The sequence below is a fragment of the Grammomys surdaster genome, unplaced genomic scaffold, assembly GCF_004785775.1.
Source record: "Grammomys surdaster isolate TR1022 unplaced genomic scaffold, NIH_TR_1.0 130, whole genome shotgun sequence".
NCBI lineage: Eukaryota > Metazoa > Chordata > Mammalia > Rodentia > Muridae > Grammomys > Grammomys surdaster.
Window position 1 is genome coordinate 15,528,290 of NW_021604588.1, and position 15,580 is coordinate 15,543,869.

Consider the following 15,580-nt stretch of genomic DNA (forward strand, 5'->3'; position numbering starts at 1 on the left):
TGTGTGTGTGTGTGTGTGTGTGTGTGTGTGTGTGTGTGTGTGTGTGTACACCATGTATGTGGTGCCCACAGAGGCCAGAAGGGGGTGTCAGATTTCCTGGTCTGGAGTTAAAAGTGATTGTGAGCCATCTGACAAGGTGCTAGGAATTGAATTCTCAGGCCTACTCTTAAGAGTATGATCTTAACCTGAGAACCTCGCCGGTGCCCACCTACAGTATTTTAGAAGCACCTGCTGGTCCCTAGCCACTTGCTTAAATAAGGTTATCTAGCTGAAAGACTAGAGCCCAGAGCCAGGCATGGTCAGGCACACCTGTAATCCCAGGATTTTTGAGACAAGGAAGAAAGAGTCCCAAGTCATACTTTGCTGCAGAGTGAGCTTGAGGTCAGCCTTGGGCCATGTGAATACCAAGAAACCAGGAACAAAACAAAAACAGAAAAAGAAAAAGACAGCTGGCTAAACAGGACCTGTCAGAAGGCAAAAGGAGCACCAGCTTAACCTGACTCTGACAGTGTAATAGTGTGACGAAGCCCAAGTACCTTTCCCATGGAGAGTGCCAGTACTTTACAGACCTAAGAGGTGCTAGTGCTTACGGTTCTTCTAATCTTTATGCATTTACTATCACTGAATTACTGGAAACTTGATCCTTTAAAAAAAAAAGTTCTCTTGGGGTTTTTGGAACATTAGTAGGTAATAAAGACTATTTCACTAGGATAGCATTGTTGACTTTTACTCATTTTAAATGCTTGGGCCTGTTTCTTTGGAAGACTGTATCCATGTTGTTTATTAAATCACTGGTAGCCCATCTCATTTGTTTGTTAGTTTGGTTGGTTGGTTGGTTTTTTTTGAGACAGACTTTCCTTATGTCACCCATGCTGTCTTTGGACTTAGAGTTCTGCCAGCCTCCATGGTGCTTGGATTGCAGTCATGTGTCCTCATGGTCAGATTGGGTTTTAAATTTTTCTTTGCGTTTCTGTATGAGCCAGTTTCAAGAGTATGGAAAGACTGAATGTATAGCAGCGGTGGCTGCTTGCATAAGACCCGCCCAGGACTACCCGTCAGCATCCTTTTGTGGGTCGGGAGGCCTAAAGCTAACACTGTGTGGCAGGGCTTGTTTTAAGTCAGTGGGACTGGTACTGGGAATGCTAAGTCAGTGGGACCACTGCCCTTGTTAAATCTTGTGTCTATTGAAGCTGAGTGGAGTGAGTCAGTTCGAGCGGTTCTCCTTGTGTTCATTGCTACAGTGACTGGAGGGAAGAGGAAGAAGGATTTTGCTCAGACGACAAGTACTTGTTTAAGCTTTATCCAGGAAGCCCTCCTGAAGCACCAGTGGCAGCAAGCTGCAGAGTATATGCACAGTTACCTGCAGACCCTGGAGGACTCTGACACCTACAAGAGACAGGCTGCCCCTGAGGTACACAAGTGCATCTGCGGGACACAGCACTGCCCACCCTCAGTAGCCTTTGCTCCTTCTGCCTCAGCTTCCTGCATCCTAGAATTCTACCACCAAGTCTGGCTTAGCCCTTCACTGTCAGTTTCCATTGTGTGGACTGCCACATATTAACGTGTTCTTCAGTGGGTTCCCTGAACGTTCATGTATGTGGTTTCGCATGATGCTTTCTTTAATTTCTCTTTGATAAATACTGGGTAGTGGAATTCTAGGTTATATTTTTAATTTCTTAACATTCTACCAAACTTTTTTACCAAAATGGCTTTGCCATTTTCTATTTCTACCGACAATATTTAATGTTCTGATTTCTTCACATTATTATTGATGTTGGTATCTTCTTTTTTTTTTTTTTTTTTTTTAAATCTGGATACCATGATGACTTCAGACTTGGGTTTCCAGCAGTTCTCTGTTTAAACCTGACAGTCCTCTGTCTAAGCATCCTGAAGCTGAGAAACATGAGCTAGCCATTCCTGTCTTTTTTTCTTTTTTTGATACTTGAAGTTGTGAAGTGTGTCTTGGATTTTCTTCTCCAGCCTCACTGTTCTGCGTTTAATGAACAGGTCAGGTGCGCTCCTTGACAATCATTTCCTTTACTCGGAAGGATCTTTCTTCAGCCCTTCCGCCCTCACTCAAGGCCCCGTAAGCAACTTACTCATCCCTGCTTTTTGCCAGCACTCCTGGTGTATAAAAAGTCAGGTGTGGGGGTGCACACCTTTGCCTCAGCAGGAGGAGGCAGAGGCAAGATTTTTTTTCCTTCCTTCCTTCCTTCCTTCCTTCCTTCCTTCCTTCCTTCCTTTCTTTCTTTCTTTCTTTCTTTCTTTCTTTCTTTCTAAAAAAGACACCTGATTTTATTAACTTACTTTAGGTTGAGAGAGGGGTAGACATTTGCTCCCTTAAGAAAGCAGAGCTCAAGTTCTGTAACCAAAATGTAGTCTGAGAACAATACATCATTAACATTTGCCTTTTTTATAAATATTCTTAGATGGACATCCTAAATGCATAGCACATATACTCAGTGTGGATGCGATTTCAGGGAATGCAGGCATGTCTGGTTCTGCGTTTCCACAGGAGTGGTTTTAGACTGAGGTTAAGTTCACATTTAATATGCGTCTTAATGGGGCCTTTAAAGAGCACTAACTCAGCCATGGCACTGCTCTTCTTACGTGGAATGGTGGCATGAATGAGAATGCCCCGTAGGCTCCAGCATTGACCCTGGTTCCCTTTGGGGCACTGTTGGGAGGTTCAGGAGGCAGAGCCTCGCTGGAAGAAGTATGTCTGTCACGGAGGCTTTCAGAATCAAAGATCCACACCATTCTAGTCTGCTCTCTGCTTCCTGCTTGCCGTTCAAGGTGTGAGCCTCTTGCTCGTGCCATCATGGACTGACTGGCTCTCTGGAACTGTAAGCCTGAGTACTCACTTCCTTGTAAAAGTTGCTGTGGTCATGGTATTTTATCACAGCAACAGAAACGTCACCAGCACACTGGTATTTTGAGATGGAATAATTATCACCTAGTTAAGAGTGCTGGTTTACTAGGTGAAGTATGGCAAAACCTGGCAGTGCTGGTTTCCATGGAGAGTAATTATAAGTTGCTTTTAAATATTATAACCAGGAAAAACAAAATATTGTAGGAAGAAGAAACTGGATTGGGTAAGAATTAATTATTTTGCTGTTTCTGCTTTGATAGATCATTTGGAAGCTTGGAAGTGAAATTCTGTTTTACCACCCCAAAAGCAACGTGGAGACTTTTAATAGCTTCGCTGACCGAATGAAAAATATTGGTGTCTTGAATTATTTAAAGGTGAGAATACAGACTTTTAAATTTAGGTTTTAATGTGTGTTTGTTTTTCATTGCTTGTATCAATGCTAAGACAGAAAATCACAGGCAATAGATGAGAGCTACTGGTAAAGGAGCAGCAGGAGAGCAGTGCTCTGAGCATGGCTCACACCCGGTTCCAACCGGCTTCTGTGGTCGGACTGCAGCCCTCAGTCTGCCTCTGGCTGTCGGAGCTGAGGCTGCGCTTCACTTGTGTACACAGGCCCTACAGTTGGGAGTTACTTGAGCTGAGCTGGCGTTTTTGAGAAACAAAACAAAAATACCTGTGGAACAAGTTAGGAACTTGACCATATTCAAATGTTGTAACATAGCAAATGTTTGTATAGAACCTTCTCTGCAGTCTTGTCTTTAAATAAGGCAAGAATTTTTTTTTGTTTTTGCAAAGTGGATTGAGAACATTGCACAATATAGCCCCTTCTCTGTATATACTCCTAATTAAACAGCACTACTCTTCTTTTGTAATTTTATAAATAATTTATTGGGTTTTTTTTTTTTTCAAGACTTTAAAGTTGTGTAAGAGCTTGGCCATAGGTTGCATAAATGGGACGAAAACCATGTGGCCTGCAAAGCTTAGAATTTGCATTCCTGGGGCTGGAGAGATGGCTCAGTGGTTAAGAGCACCGACTGCTCTTCCAGAGATCCTGAGTTCAATTCCCAGCAACCACATGGTGATTTACAATGATCTGTAACGGAATCTGATGCCCTCTTCTGGTGTGTCTGAAGACAGAATTTGTATTCCTGGTTCTTGGTTTTGTTTTCACTTGTTCAACTTTCTGATTTGTGTGTTTGGTGTGTGGTGTGCATGTGTGTGTGGGTGCACGTGTGCGTGTGTGAGTCTGGAGGTCTGAGGTTGACACTTGGGATCTTGATCACCCTCCACCTTACCTATTGAGGCAAGTTTCTTGTTGGCCAGAGCTAACTGGTGTTGGCTATACAGTCTGGCTAGCCAGTTTGCTCCGGGGTCCTGTATCCACCCCATGTGTACCTGACTTGTTCTGTGGGTGCTGGAGGTCCAGACTCTGCCTCAGGCTTTAGCTTTCTCAGCATAGTGTACCCACTGAGTCATCTCCCTAGAAGCCCCCCCCCCCCCCCCACACACACACCATTTTTTTTTGTTTGGTTGGTTTTTTTAAAAAGCCGAGGCCTTGCTATGTAGCCCAGGTTAGTTTCAAACCCATAGTCCTACCTCAGCCTTCCTGGTGCTGGGATTACAGATGAGTGCCACCAATTTCTGCAGTTATTTTTGCTTTTGTTTCAGGGATACTCTTTCCCACCTGAACTAAGTTCATTCTTCACCACTCCTTGACAGAATATATTTTAGTGTACTCAGCATGTATGAAGTTGTTAGACTGTTGTCTGCTGTGAACCAAGCAGGCATTAGATGTATAAAAAGCTTATTATTTACTCTTGACCCGTCTCCTGTGAAGGGTGAAGGGGAAGCATTGAGTGATTGATTAGTTCAGGCTTGTGATGTGGCCTTATGCCCAGTTTTCTCACTGTGTTGCACTGTATTCTGTATTACAGAATTTTACATCATTTGCATAGTGTTATAGTGTTAGTTGTTTTACCTGCCTTTCTTTGCTTAACTGAAAAATATACATGACAGAGTTTTTTGGTTTTTGGGTTTTTTTGTTTGTTTGTTTGTTTGTTTGTTTTCTGTATAGCCATGCCTGTCCTTGGAACTTACTCTGTAGACCAGGCTGACCTCAAACTCAGAGATCCACTTGCCTCTGCCTTTCTTGAGTGTTGGAATTGAAGGTTTGCACCACTGCCCAGATCAGCCTCCAGTTTTACATGAAGGTTCTAATTCACAATTTTCAGGAGTAGGCCAGCATATGTTATCTCTTTCCTGAGTTTTCTGACTAATAGTTGTGTAATGACTTCAGCGACAGTGGGTTTTTCCTCTTGGTGCAGATCTCCTTACAACACGCCTTGTATCTTTTACATCATGGAATGCTTGAGGATGCCAGCAGAAATCTAAGTGAGGCCGAGACATGGAGGTATGGTGAAAAGTCATCTTCTCAGGAAGTGTTGATCAACCTTGTTCAGGCCTACAAAGGGCTTTTACAGTACTACACTTGGTCCAGAAAGAAGACGGAGTTGTCAGAACTTGGTGAGTCAGCAAGCTCAGCTCTCTGATGGAGGGACAGCCGGGCAGTGTGGGCCACAGACCACTCATCTCACCTGTGCTCTGGGGAGGCTGAGCCCTCGGTGAGTTTTTGGTTAGGCTGGCTTGTATTACAAGATCGTGTCTCAAAAAAAAAAAACAAGCAAGCAAACAAAAACACACTGGTGTGAATTGATTGAGTTAAAGTTGTTACTTTTTTCTTACATGTGACACTAGAACTCAAGCAGGTTATGTGGTGGCTGGATCGTGGTGTGCACCACTCTCATGGGTAGATGATGCATTTTTTCATGTAGTTCATGCTTTATTCTCTAGTAAGATTGTGGGTCAAATAATGGGTGGAACTTTCAGACACCTAATCTCAAATGTCTTTAATGAAGAAAACAAAACCCCACAACCATTCCTGCCCACAGGATAGGTAGTTTCAGTGGTGACTAAATATTTTAGAGTCATTGCTAGTTTAATGTAATTCTGTCACAGGTAACCACAGGTAAGATGGTGATGGTAGTTCATGCCTTTAATCCCAGCACTCTGGAGACAGAGGTAGGTGGATCTCTGAGTCTTAGGACAGCCTGGTTTCCAGAACTGCCAGTGAGACCCTCCCCCTAACCCCCACTCTCTAAAAAAACCAAAACAACAAAACCAAAAACTTAAAATCCAGCAGTAGAGGTAAAAACACTAGCTTCTGTAGCAGCTCCGGAGGGTGCAGCCTGAGGACCTGCATCTGGTGCAGCTGCAGCTCTGCCTGTCAGGTCTGAAGAGCTTGGTGATTGGTGACTTCCTTTAAACCTAAGCAATGCCAGGGGTCTGCTTTTTGTTTTTTCTTACATCATTTTTCCCACATCAGTAATCTGCTCTTATTTCTAAGTATTTCTGCTCTTATTTCTAAGCTTATAAAATTTTTAAAAATTAATTTATATGTAGTGTCTGCATATGTCTATGCACCACATGCATGCCTGGTGCTTGCCAAGGCCAGAAGATAGCATCAGGTCCCCTGGGACTAGACATATCCATGGTTGTGAGAAACAGATAGATGCTGGGAATCAAACCCTGGTCTGCTGGAAGAGCAGTCAGTGCTCTTAACCTCTGAGCTATCTCTAGCTCCCAGACTCTTAAGAGTTTTTAATGGATTTGTGGGGGGGGGGGTAATTTATATATCAGGGCTATGTATCAATGTATTTATGTATCAATGACAATGTATTATGTATCAGTATATTATGACAATTTATGTATCAATGACAATGTATTTTTGTCATTTTCATAGAGATAATTTTTACTTCCTTTGCAGTGTAGGAGTCATTGTGTTTTCTTGCTTTATTGCCCTGATGCAAACCTAGTGCAGTGAAAAGAAGTCGTTAAAGAGGATGTCTTGCCATTTTCTCAGATTTCACCGAGCTTGTTAGAGTTAACAGAACTCTGTGTGTCTTGGAACTCACTCTGTAGAGCTGGCTGGCCCTGAACTCACAGAAGTTCACCTCCTTCTGCCTCCTGAGCGCTGGGATTAAAAGCATGAGCCACCACACTGAACAGCTATTTTTTAAATTAAATTTTAAAATTTAATTTAAAATTCAGATTAAGTCCTTCTATTCCTAGATTGAAGGTCGTCTTCTGCCTCTCTTGGTGACTGCTCATTGATCTGGTTTAGAGGGTGGCTCTTCGTCATTCACAGTAATTGATCGTCAGCTGCTAAGCTAACCTTGGCTGTGGTCTGTAATTGCTCTTATATGTGGCAAGTACCCTGTTGGGGAGGCACCAGTCCTCTGCACTTGTTAGAGCTTACCAGTGACCCACCAACCCTGAGCTCTGCTTCTGGGTTCTCTAAAGTGACCTTCTGAATCTCTTACTTTTGAGCAGATGAAGATGATTACGCTTATACCGCAAAATCCCGAAACATGCTCAGCCAGAGCTGCAAGACATCTACAAACCTGTGTGCTCTGATGAAAACCCCTGGGGTTTGGGATCCTTTTGTGAAGAGTTATGTGGAGGTAAGTGACTTTCCACAGGACAGGGCGGGGACACACTGTAGTGCCAGCACTGAGAAGCCCGAGGCAGGGTCGCTGCAGGTCTGAGGCCAGCTTGAGGAATACAGTGAGCTCCAGGTTAGCCTGAGCTACATGCGTAATACAACTCTGTCTCAAAAACAAAGGACAAGATTGTGGTAGTTTGATTTTGTCATTTAGTCAGAGGAGGCTAGTAGAGAAAATGGCAGTTTTCTCTCTTTCTTAGTGTAAATAATTTTTGCCTATTTTCTGAACACGCTGTGCAGGTCTTACTTACTTTTACACCGGATAATGTTTATGGTTGGAAAGTGAAATGTCCCACAGACTCACATGATTGGTCACTAGCTTTGTGAGACTGTGGAACCTTTATGTGCTAGGGCCTAGCTGTAGGGGTGGGTCACTAAGGAGGGTTCTGTTCCCAGTCTCCTTCTGGTTAGTGTCATGTGACAGAGGTGCTCTGTGCTTTCTCTTCAGCCCTGTCTTCTGTCTTGATGGATCTGAACCTCTGAACTCTACATGCAGATAAATCTTTCTTCTTCCTCCCCTTCTTCCTCCTCTTCTTCCTCCTCTTCCTCCTCTCCTTCCTCCTCTCCTCTCTCTCTCTTCTCCCCCCCCCCTTTTATTTTATTTTATTTTTTTGACTTGACTGTGCTGGAACTTGCTCTGTAGACCAGGCTAGCCTTGAATTCAGAGATCCACCTGTCTCAGCCTCCTGAGTTGTGGGATTAAAGGCATGTGCCACTACCACGTGGTTAAGTCCTTCTTTTAGATGCTTTGGTCACGTTTTTGTTGCCATGTGAGAAAGATCAGTACTAGACCTGTCATGGCCAGATACCTGTAAAGTGCATAGCGATGTAACTGTGATTGGCAAGTCTGAGTCTGGGCTTTTATTATAAAGAAAAGACAGCATACTTGCTAAAGACATAGTGGCATGTAGGAGAGAAGGGGGTAAAGACAGAACCTAAATCACAGCATATGGGTGAGGAAGTGCGAAGCTGGCCCAGTCTTTCAGAGTCACTGCAGAAGGACCGAGGGCTCAGGTGCAGGTCTGTGAAAGTGAGTGCTGAGGTGCCGTTTTGTTCTCAGGGGATGATTAGTTCCTCTTGAGCCTCTTCCAGACAGAGGCTGTAATTCTCATGCACTCCTTAGGGTGACTCTCCGAGGGCTCTGACTCTCTGAGGGCGCTGACACAGCAGATGACATTCTTGGTCGTTGCTGTTCTCTGCTTTGGGCACATGGGGTTCTTGTGTGAACAGTGCTTACCTTGAAGGTGTACATTTTCCAGGAACAAATACAAGGAAGAAAGGAGCCCACGTGTGGGCCTTTGCCTGCCGTGTGAAGTTGTCGGGGTGCTAGAAGAGCAGAGCTCCTGTGGTGTGGCCTGGCTGTGTGTGGTGTGGCCACCGTCCACTGTACCCTGTTGTCCCTTCATGGGTTTTATTACTTTTATTTATTTTTGCTGCTGTTCTCAGCAGTAAGCGCATATCTTTTTGTGGGGCTTTTTTACAGAATTAACTTAAGGCTCACTTTATTTTATACAGATGCTGGAGTTCTATGGTGATAAAGATGGCGCCCGAGAGATGCTTACCAATTACGCGTACGATGAGAAGTTCCCGTCAAACCCCAATGCCCACATCTACTTATACGAATTTCTCAAGAGAGAGAAGGCACCGAGGGCGAAGCTCATAAGTGTTCTTAAGGTGGAGGCCTGTCCTCAGTGCTTTGATCTTGTTCCCTTGAGACGGACAGTAGTGTGTCAGAAAGGCTGGCCTCACACTTGATCTACATTCTGGCATGGGCTTGAGCTTCTGATTCTCCAGCTCTGCCTCCTGAGTGCTAGGACTACAAGCCTAGGCCACTAAACCTGCCTTAGTAATTTCTTCTTTTAATCTTTCTAAAAGCAAAATCTTTTAAATGTTTAAGTATAGCAGGTGGAATAGACACAGGTAAGATAAGTAAAAGTCTTGTTTACCCAGTCTTCCAAGAAACCTTGGTTTTTGGTAGCAGGAATTTTGATGGGGGAGGGAGAGTATAAATGAATTTTAGAGCGAGGGGAAGAGGGAGAGAGATGGGATGGCGGGGGAAGAGGGAGGAAGGATGAGCCAACTGTAGAGATCAGCCTCTGATGTCTTTTTTCAAGAGCTGCTACCTTGTTTGTTTGTTTGTTTGTTTAAATTTTTTTCCTTAAGATAGAGCCTTATTGTTTAGTCCTGGTTGGCCTAGAACTCTGTATGTAGACCAGGCTGGCCTTTAACAGATTCACTGTCCTCTGACTACTTCGAGCTGGGATCAAAGGTGTGCACCCCCACGCCTGGCCTGACTTGTTTCCTGAGGCAGGTTCTCTCACCGGAACTCTAGGTTGGCTGCTCAGCCAGCCCCAGGGATCCACACAGGTTCCACTGCTTCTCCAGCGTTGAGACTCCAAGAGTCCAGGGTTCTAGGGGTTAGAGTGAGGCCTTCATGCTGTACTAGACAACCAGCCCACTGAGTGAGCAGTGTCCCCAGATGAGATGTGCGTTGTCTGGGCATATTCCACTCTCCCTACACATGTACATGTGGAGGCCTTAGGTGTCTGTCTGTGGTGTTCTCCGCCTTGTTTTTTATAGTTTTTTTTTCTTTATTTTTATTTTTTGTGTACGGCTGTGTTGCCTGCATGCATGTCTGCATCACATGCATGCCTGTGGAGGTTAGAAGAGCCACTCCTCCTCCTGGGGCTGGAGCTGCAGATGGCTGTGCGCTGCATGTGCTCTTAGCTGCTGAGCCGTCTCTAGCTCCTCTGCCTTATCTGGATACAGGGTCTCACTGAACCTAAAGCTCGACAACGGGCTAAGTTGGCAGGACAGTGAACTCCAAGGATTCTCCTGTCTCTCCCCAGTGCTGGGATTACAGATGCACGCTGCTACACCTGGCTTTTTATGTGGTGCAAAGATCTGAACTCGGTCTTCAGGCCCTTAACCCACGGAACCATCTCCTGGAATTTTGCTTTCTAAAATAACTTTTTGGAGAATACCTTCTTATGTTCAGATTGAAACTAGATAAAATCAGAGTACCTTTTAAGTCCTTAGTCATTTGCTGAGAGCATATTAGCCAGTAAAAATTTTACGTGGAAATAAGCTAGAACTGTTTTCTCTTTCAGATTTTACATGAGATTGTGCCATCCCATACACTAATGTTAGAATTCCATACGTTGCTTAGAAAATCAGGTAAAATTGTGTTTTATACTCTGTGCATAGAGCCTAGATGAAGGATCCGCCATCTATGACCTGGGGCCACATGTATTCATCACCTGCTTTCACAAGCTGAGTTCACTTGCACCCTTCCTGCTCCTTCGATGCTGTGGTTGATGGTGCACTGTGACTGTAGAGCCTGTGGCTCTGCTGGAGATTCTGCATCTACAGCTGACAGAGCTCAACATCCTTACCGTCTGGTCCTAACAGAGAGCCTTAGGGAGCAGGAATGCCTTTCCTTTCTGTGATTTGCCTCTGTTGATCCCTTGAGGGCGTCAGGGCAGTATAGTAGAGAACATGTCTTAAAAGGAAGTCAGCTTACTTAAGCCAGTTGCTACAAAGTCTGTAGGTCTCAACCTGTATTTACCAAAATGCCAAATAGGGCAGGTGGTATTTAAACAGCGGTATACCCTCCAGAGGAGGCTCACTGTCCTGACGTCATTAACCTTCAGCTCATCACGGGACTTTGAGCACAATGAATTGTTTTCAACAGTTAACCATCCAGAAGACTTGCAGTTCATAGTGCGTCATTAACTCGATGTATCTTCTCAGCGCTGTCACTTCTCTAGTGCTGTCTGTAAGCTTGGACTGTTGTGACCGTTGCAGAGACAGAAGAACACCGGAAACTGGGCTTGGCCGTGTTATTTGAAGTCCTGGACTTTGCTGGATGCACTAAGAACATAACGGCCTGGAAATACTTGGCAAAGTATCTGAAGCAGACATTAGTGGAGTACGTGAGAAACAGCATTTATCACTGCTCATCATAAGCAGTAGTCCCATATTTTAGCTGTTGCTTTTAAAGTTTTTTACTTAGTGCTTTTGAATTTCCTGTGAAGGATATTTAGGGTTTTTTTTCTTTGCTTGCTTGTTTTTGTTTTGTGTTGAGTATCAGAAGCTAGGAAGTACAAAGTCATAAGCCCAACATACAAAAACTCCATGAGTATATTTCATGTTAGCAAATTCAGTGCTGCATCTTAAAGTGCATGCATGGAAAGGCAGTGTCTGATGCTGCATCTAAAGGGCTTATGGTTAGCACTACATTGGTCACCATACTTAGTGACCTCAGTTCTTCAAAAACTTAGAACTGTGTGTGGAGTGTGTTTTGTGCCCCTCGAAGGTGTAGCAGATAGGAGCGAGTGTACTTCAGCTGCTGTTATCCTATCTAAGAAAAAACATGGTTTTAGCATGAGTGTCTTGTCATGGTTAGCACTACATTCTGGGTAAGAGAAAAGGCGTGGCCCTGCTCACACGAATTCTGTATGTGAGGGAGAGGCCTCCTAGAATTAAGCTTTATTTAAATGTCATATCCATTTTGGCTGGTGAAGAAATCCTGTGTCTGAGAATACTTGCTGTGGACTTCGGAACTGACTTTATCCTGTGTTTGCTGCTCTAGTTGGCAACGTGAACCGGGGAGACCAGGGCCTGAAAACAAGGCGGACTAAAGACTCATGCAATAGCCGACTTTATTCAGAGCATCAGACAGTTTATACTCAGAGGGTTAAGGAGAGTCACCTGAGTTAAGTGTACAACCACAAGGACAAGATACTCATGCTAAAACCATGTTTTTTCTTAGATAGGATAACAGCAGCTGAAGTACATTCGCTCCTATCTGCTACACCTTCGAGGGGCACAAAACACACTCCACACACAGTTCTAAGTTTTTGAAGAACTGAGGTCACCAAGACTCTTGACTTGTTTTCTGGGAGATTTCTCACTGTGTACAGAATTCCCCTCACATGTTTGCACCGTGTTTCAACAGCCCTGAAGATAGAGGAATAAATCCTAAGACAGTTTTTTTTTTCTTTTCTTAAAAAGCTCTGGTAATGGAGAAGTCCAAGGAGAAGATGCCAGCAGATTTAGTGTCCAGCAAAGCCCATTTTCTTGGTTCCCAATGCCCTCTTGCTGTGCTCCCCTACTGAAAGGGACAGGGCTCTGTCTGGGGCTCTTACAAGGCTCTAACTTACAATGTCCCAATGACTCAGCTCCTAGGCCTTGCACAGCACCTCACCTCATTGTAATGGTCCCTACACTTCTGCATATGATGATGAATGCATTCACACTAACAACAGTGTGATAGGTTAGCACAGTCACGGTCAATCACTGTATAGATAGATCTAGAACCATTTAAATACCTACTAGATCATAGGGTTCCTGTAGCTCAAGAAATGCACTGTTCACATGTTGAATCTAGAAGTTCTACCACAGGGGCAGCTACAGGCCTTAAATGCACATTAACCCAGGTCGTTGGGGAACACTTAGTTTGCTTAGTTCAGCATCAGGCTTATGTATTTGTATGTTTGTGTAATAATGGCATCTGAGTTGGTAGAGTAATTTCGGTAGCATATAATTTTATCTAGGCTTGTAAAGTCTCTTTAAGTGATTATAGTAATAGCTACAAGTTCCTCTGCAGCAGACACTGTGAGGAGCTTTAAGAGATCTGCTTTGCACTGTTGGACTGGTTTGCTTCTAACAAAAATGCCAGGAAACAGCCATTTCCACTGTCCAAGACAGTGAGGCTCAGAAAGCTTAGCAGCTTGCTCAGGATCATATCAGAGATGAGGGAGCTGAGATTTCAGTCCTGGATTTTATTCAGCATTCTTGCTGTTGATCACTCTGGTGCAGTGCACTGGCTATGAAGTGGAAATGGGATGTTTACAAAAAGAGTGATCTCGGGCTTGCCCCCACGCTACTGCTGAGAGCATGTATGGAAGTCAGCTTGGAAGTGTCTTCCGTGTTGTTGTTAGACACTGCTCACATTCAGATTCTGACCACAGCCGCATCGCTTCACTGACTTCCCTGTTGTCCTGTTTCTTTTCAGAAGCCATCCCGAGTGGGTTGAAGAAGAATGGAAATCTAGGAGAAACTGGTGGCCCGCCTTTCACTTCAGCTTCTTTTGGGCAAAGAGTGACTGGAAGGCAGACGCTGATTTGGCTTGTGAGAAAGCTTTTGTAGCTGGAGTCCTTTTAGGGAAAGGTCTGTGGTCAGTTTTCTGTTGATCTTTTAGAAAGTGGGCCCTCGTTCCTCTGTCCTTGGGCTGCCCTGGTGCTTGGGAGCTTCAGGAGTGACTGGGACGGAGTGGGAGCCCTCAGCTGGGTCAGGGTGAATCAGCTCTCAGGAGGCTCGCTAAATAAGTGGGTATGTGTAACATGCACCTCGCCATGGTTAGGCTTAGGAGGAAGGGTAGAGGGGACGTGCTTGCTCTGACTGTGGGTGAGCCATGCCCGTGAAGTGGTCCGGCCTCACTGGTGAGGCTTTAACAGGACACCTAAGCCACATTGGTGTACATGACACAGACCAATCTACATTCAGAATCATTGGTGTTCCAGGACTAAAGAAAAGTTTAAAATGTAGAAGTATTCTTAATAATTTGATAAATATTAAAACTTTTTCTTACTTGTTTCATTTTTTAGGTTGTAAATATTTTCGGTATATTTTAAAACAAGATCATGAAACCTTGAAGAAGAAAATCAAGCGGATGAAGAAGTCTGTGAAAAAATACACTATTGTAAATCCAGGTGGTCGCACCTAGGTCTTAACTTATTTTACAGTTGTCACTACAGTGTAGTATTGGTATTTTAATTTTGTGTGTGCACATGTGCATGTGAAAGCTAAAAGTCAGCTGTGTCACTCTGCAGGAGCCTTGCTTTGAGACTGGTCTCTTGCTGAGGCCTGGGCTCACCTCTTAGGCTGGCTGGCCAGTGTGGCCTAGTGATTCTTCTTAGCGCTGGGATGAGAATTGTGGGTACCATCCCCAGATTATTTTTTTACTCATTTATTTATTTATCTGTGTATGTGTTTATATATGTGTATACATGTGTACATGACTTGGCACAAGTATGACCAGGCATGTAGAGAAGGGGCTGGTCACCTATCATGTAGTTATTGTTAAAGTGACTTCTGTGAAGATGGGGGAAGCAGCCACTGCCCTGGCCTCCGGTCCCTTTTGTTGTCTCAGCAGTGTGCCAGGAGCCGTTTCAAATATTGCACTGTGTACTTGAGGTCAGGACTGTGGAACGCAGGAGCCTGTGGCACTCGGCCTCCCTCCCACGTGTCCCTCCGCCAGCTTTATGTCCATACCCACACGGCTCTTGGTGGGTTCGAGGGAGAGAGGCTAGGAGGGAGAGGACTTCTTTCCTTATTGGTTTTAACCAGAGCAGGTGAGACCATGTGCTCTCCAGTCCTTTGACTCTGGAGGACTGCGCTAAGTCAGTGCTGGAGGAGGTGTGGCTAACCTTAAGGGCGTGGTCAACTAGGATCCTTGGTGCTTCCCTTGGAAATGAGAATCCAATAGTAGACTCTTAGCCTGAAGTAACAGTAAGCCCAGTGGGACAGCTTCTCAGAAGCCAGTGACTTGTTCCACGAGCATACACTAGTACTTAGATTCCAGGAAGGCTCATTGGTGATCAGGTGACAAACCACACATCTCCCTGTTGGCTTATAGCCCTACCAGCTTTAAATAATGTACAATAAAAGTGGACAAGTTATGCTTTGTCAATAATTATTTTCTCAGTGGTATTTTATTCTTGGGGGAAAGGGTATCAACAAATAACTTCATCCAGGATAGACGAAACAAGTGGATGTTTCAAGCGCCACTCTAAATCAGGCTGGAGTCACTACATTAGAAGGCCCGACTTCGCTGAGTGTGTGTGATCGGATTGTCTGGGAGCTCTGTGTAAGAACAGCACTGTAGAAATAAACGTCCGAACCTCAGAGCTCGGGCCGAAGGCAGCAGCCCGGGCTCTGGGATCCTGAGTTAGGTCTGTGCATCCTGATGTGGGGAGCCGAGGAGCCGTGGCTCTGCACAAAGCTTTACTGTTATAGGACTTTGTTTTTGTTGTTGCTTTTGTTTTGTTTTTTTGTTTTTAAACAAAGTCTGCCTGGGTAGACATGGCCATTCTTAAACTCATGATCCTCTGCTTCAGCTGTTACATGTGTAGACTACCACA

The 15,580-nt window shown here is 44.4% G+C and overlaps 1 protein-coding gene across 2 annotated transcripts in view; it reads left to right on the forward strand.

The window, feature by feature from the left end:
• Taf1a (TATA-box binding protein associated factor, RNA polymerase I subunit A) overlaps nucleotides 1–15,132 on the forward strand; it is an 18,867-nt gene extending 3,735 nt beyond the window's left edge. For both annotated transcript variants that reach the window (XM_028760908.1, XM_028760916.1), the window contains exons 3-11: nucleotides 1,242–1,411; nucleotides 3,133–3,246; nucleotides 5,197–5,395; nucleotides 7,262–7,392; nucleotides 8,949–9,107; nucleotides 10,544–10,610; nucleotides 11,241–11,364; nucleotides 13,453–13,607; nucleotides 14,045–15,132. In XM_028760908.1, coding sequence (XP_028616741.1) covers nucleotides 1,242–1,411; nucleotides 3,133–3,246; nucleotides 5,197–5,395; nucleotides 7,262–7,392; nucleotides 8,949–9,107; nucleotides 10,544–10,610; nucleotides 11,241–11,364; nucleotides 13,453–13,607; nucleotides 14,045–14,163 — 1,238 coding nt within the window. In that variant the 3' untranslated portion in view covers nucleotides 14,164–15,132. The remainder of the gene's footprint in view (nucleotides 1–1,241; nucleotides 1,412–3,132; nucleotides 3,247–5,196; nucleotides 5,396–7,261; nucleotides 7,393–8,948; nucleotides 9,108–10,543; nucleotides 10,611–11,240; nucleotides 11,365–13,452; nucleotides 13,608–14,044) is intronic.
• Nucleotides 15,133–15,580: the final 448 nt, after the last annotated feature.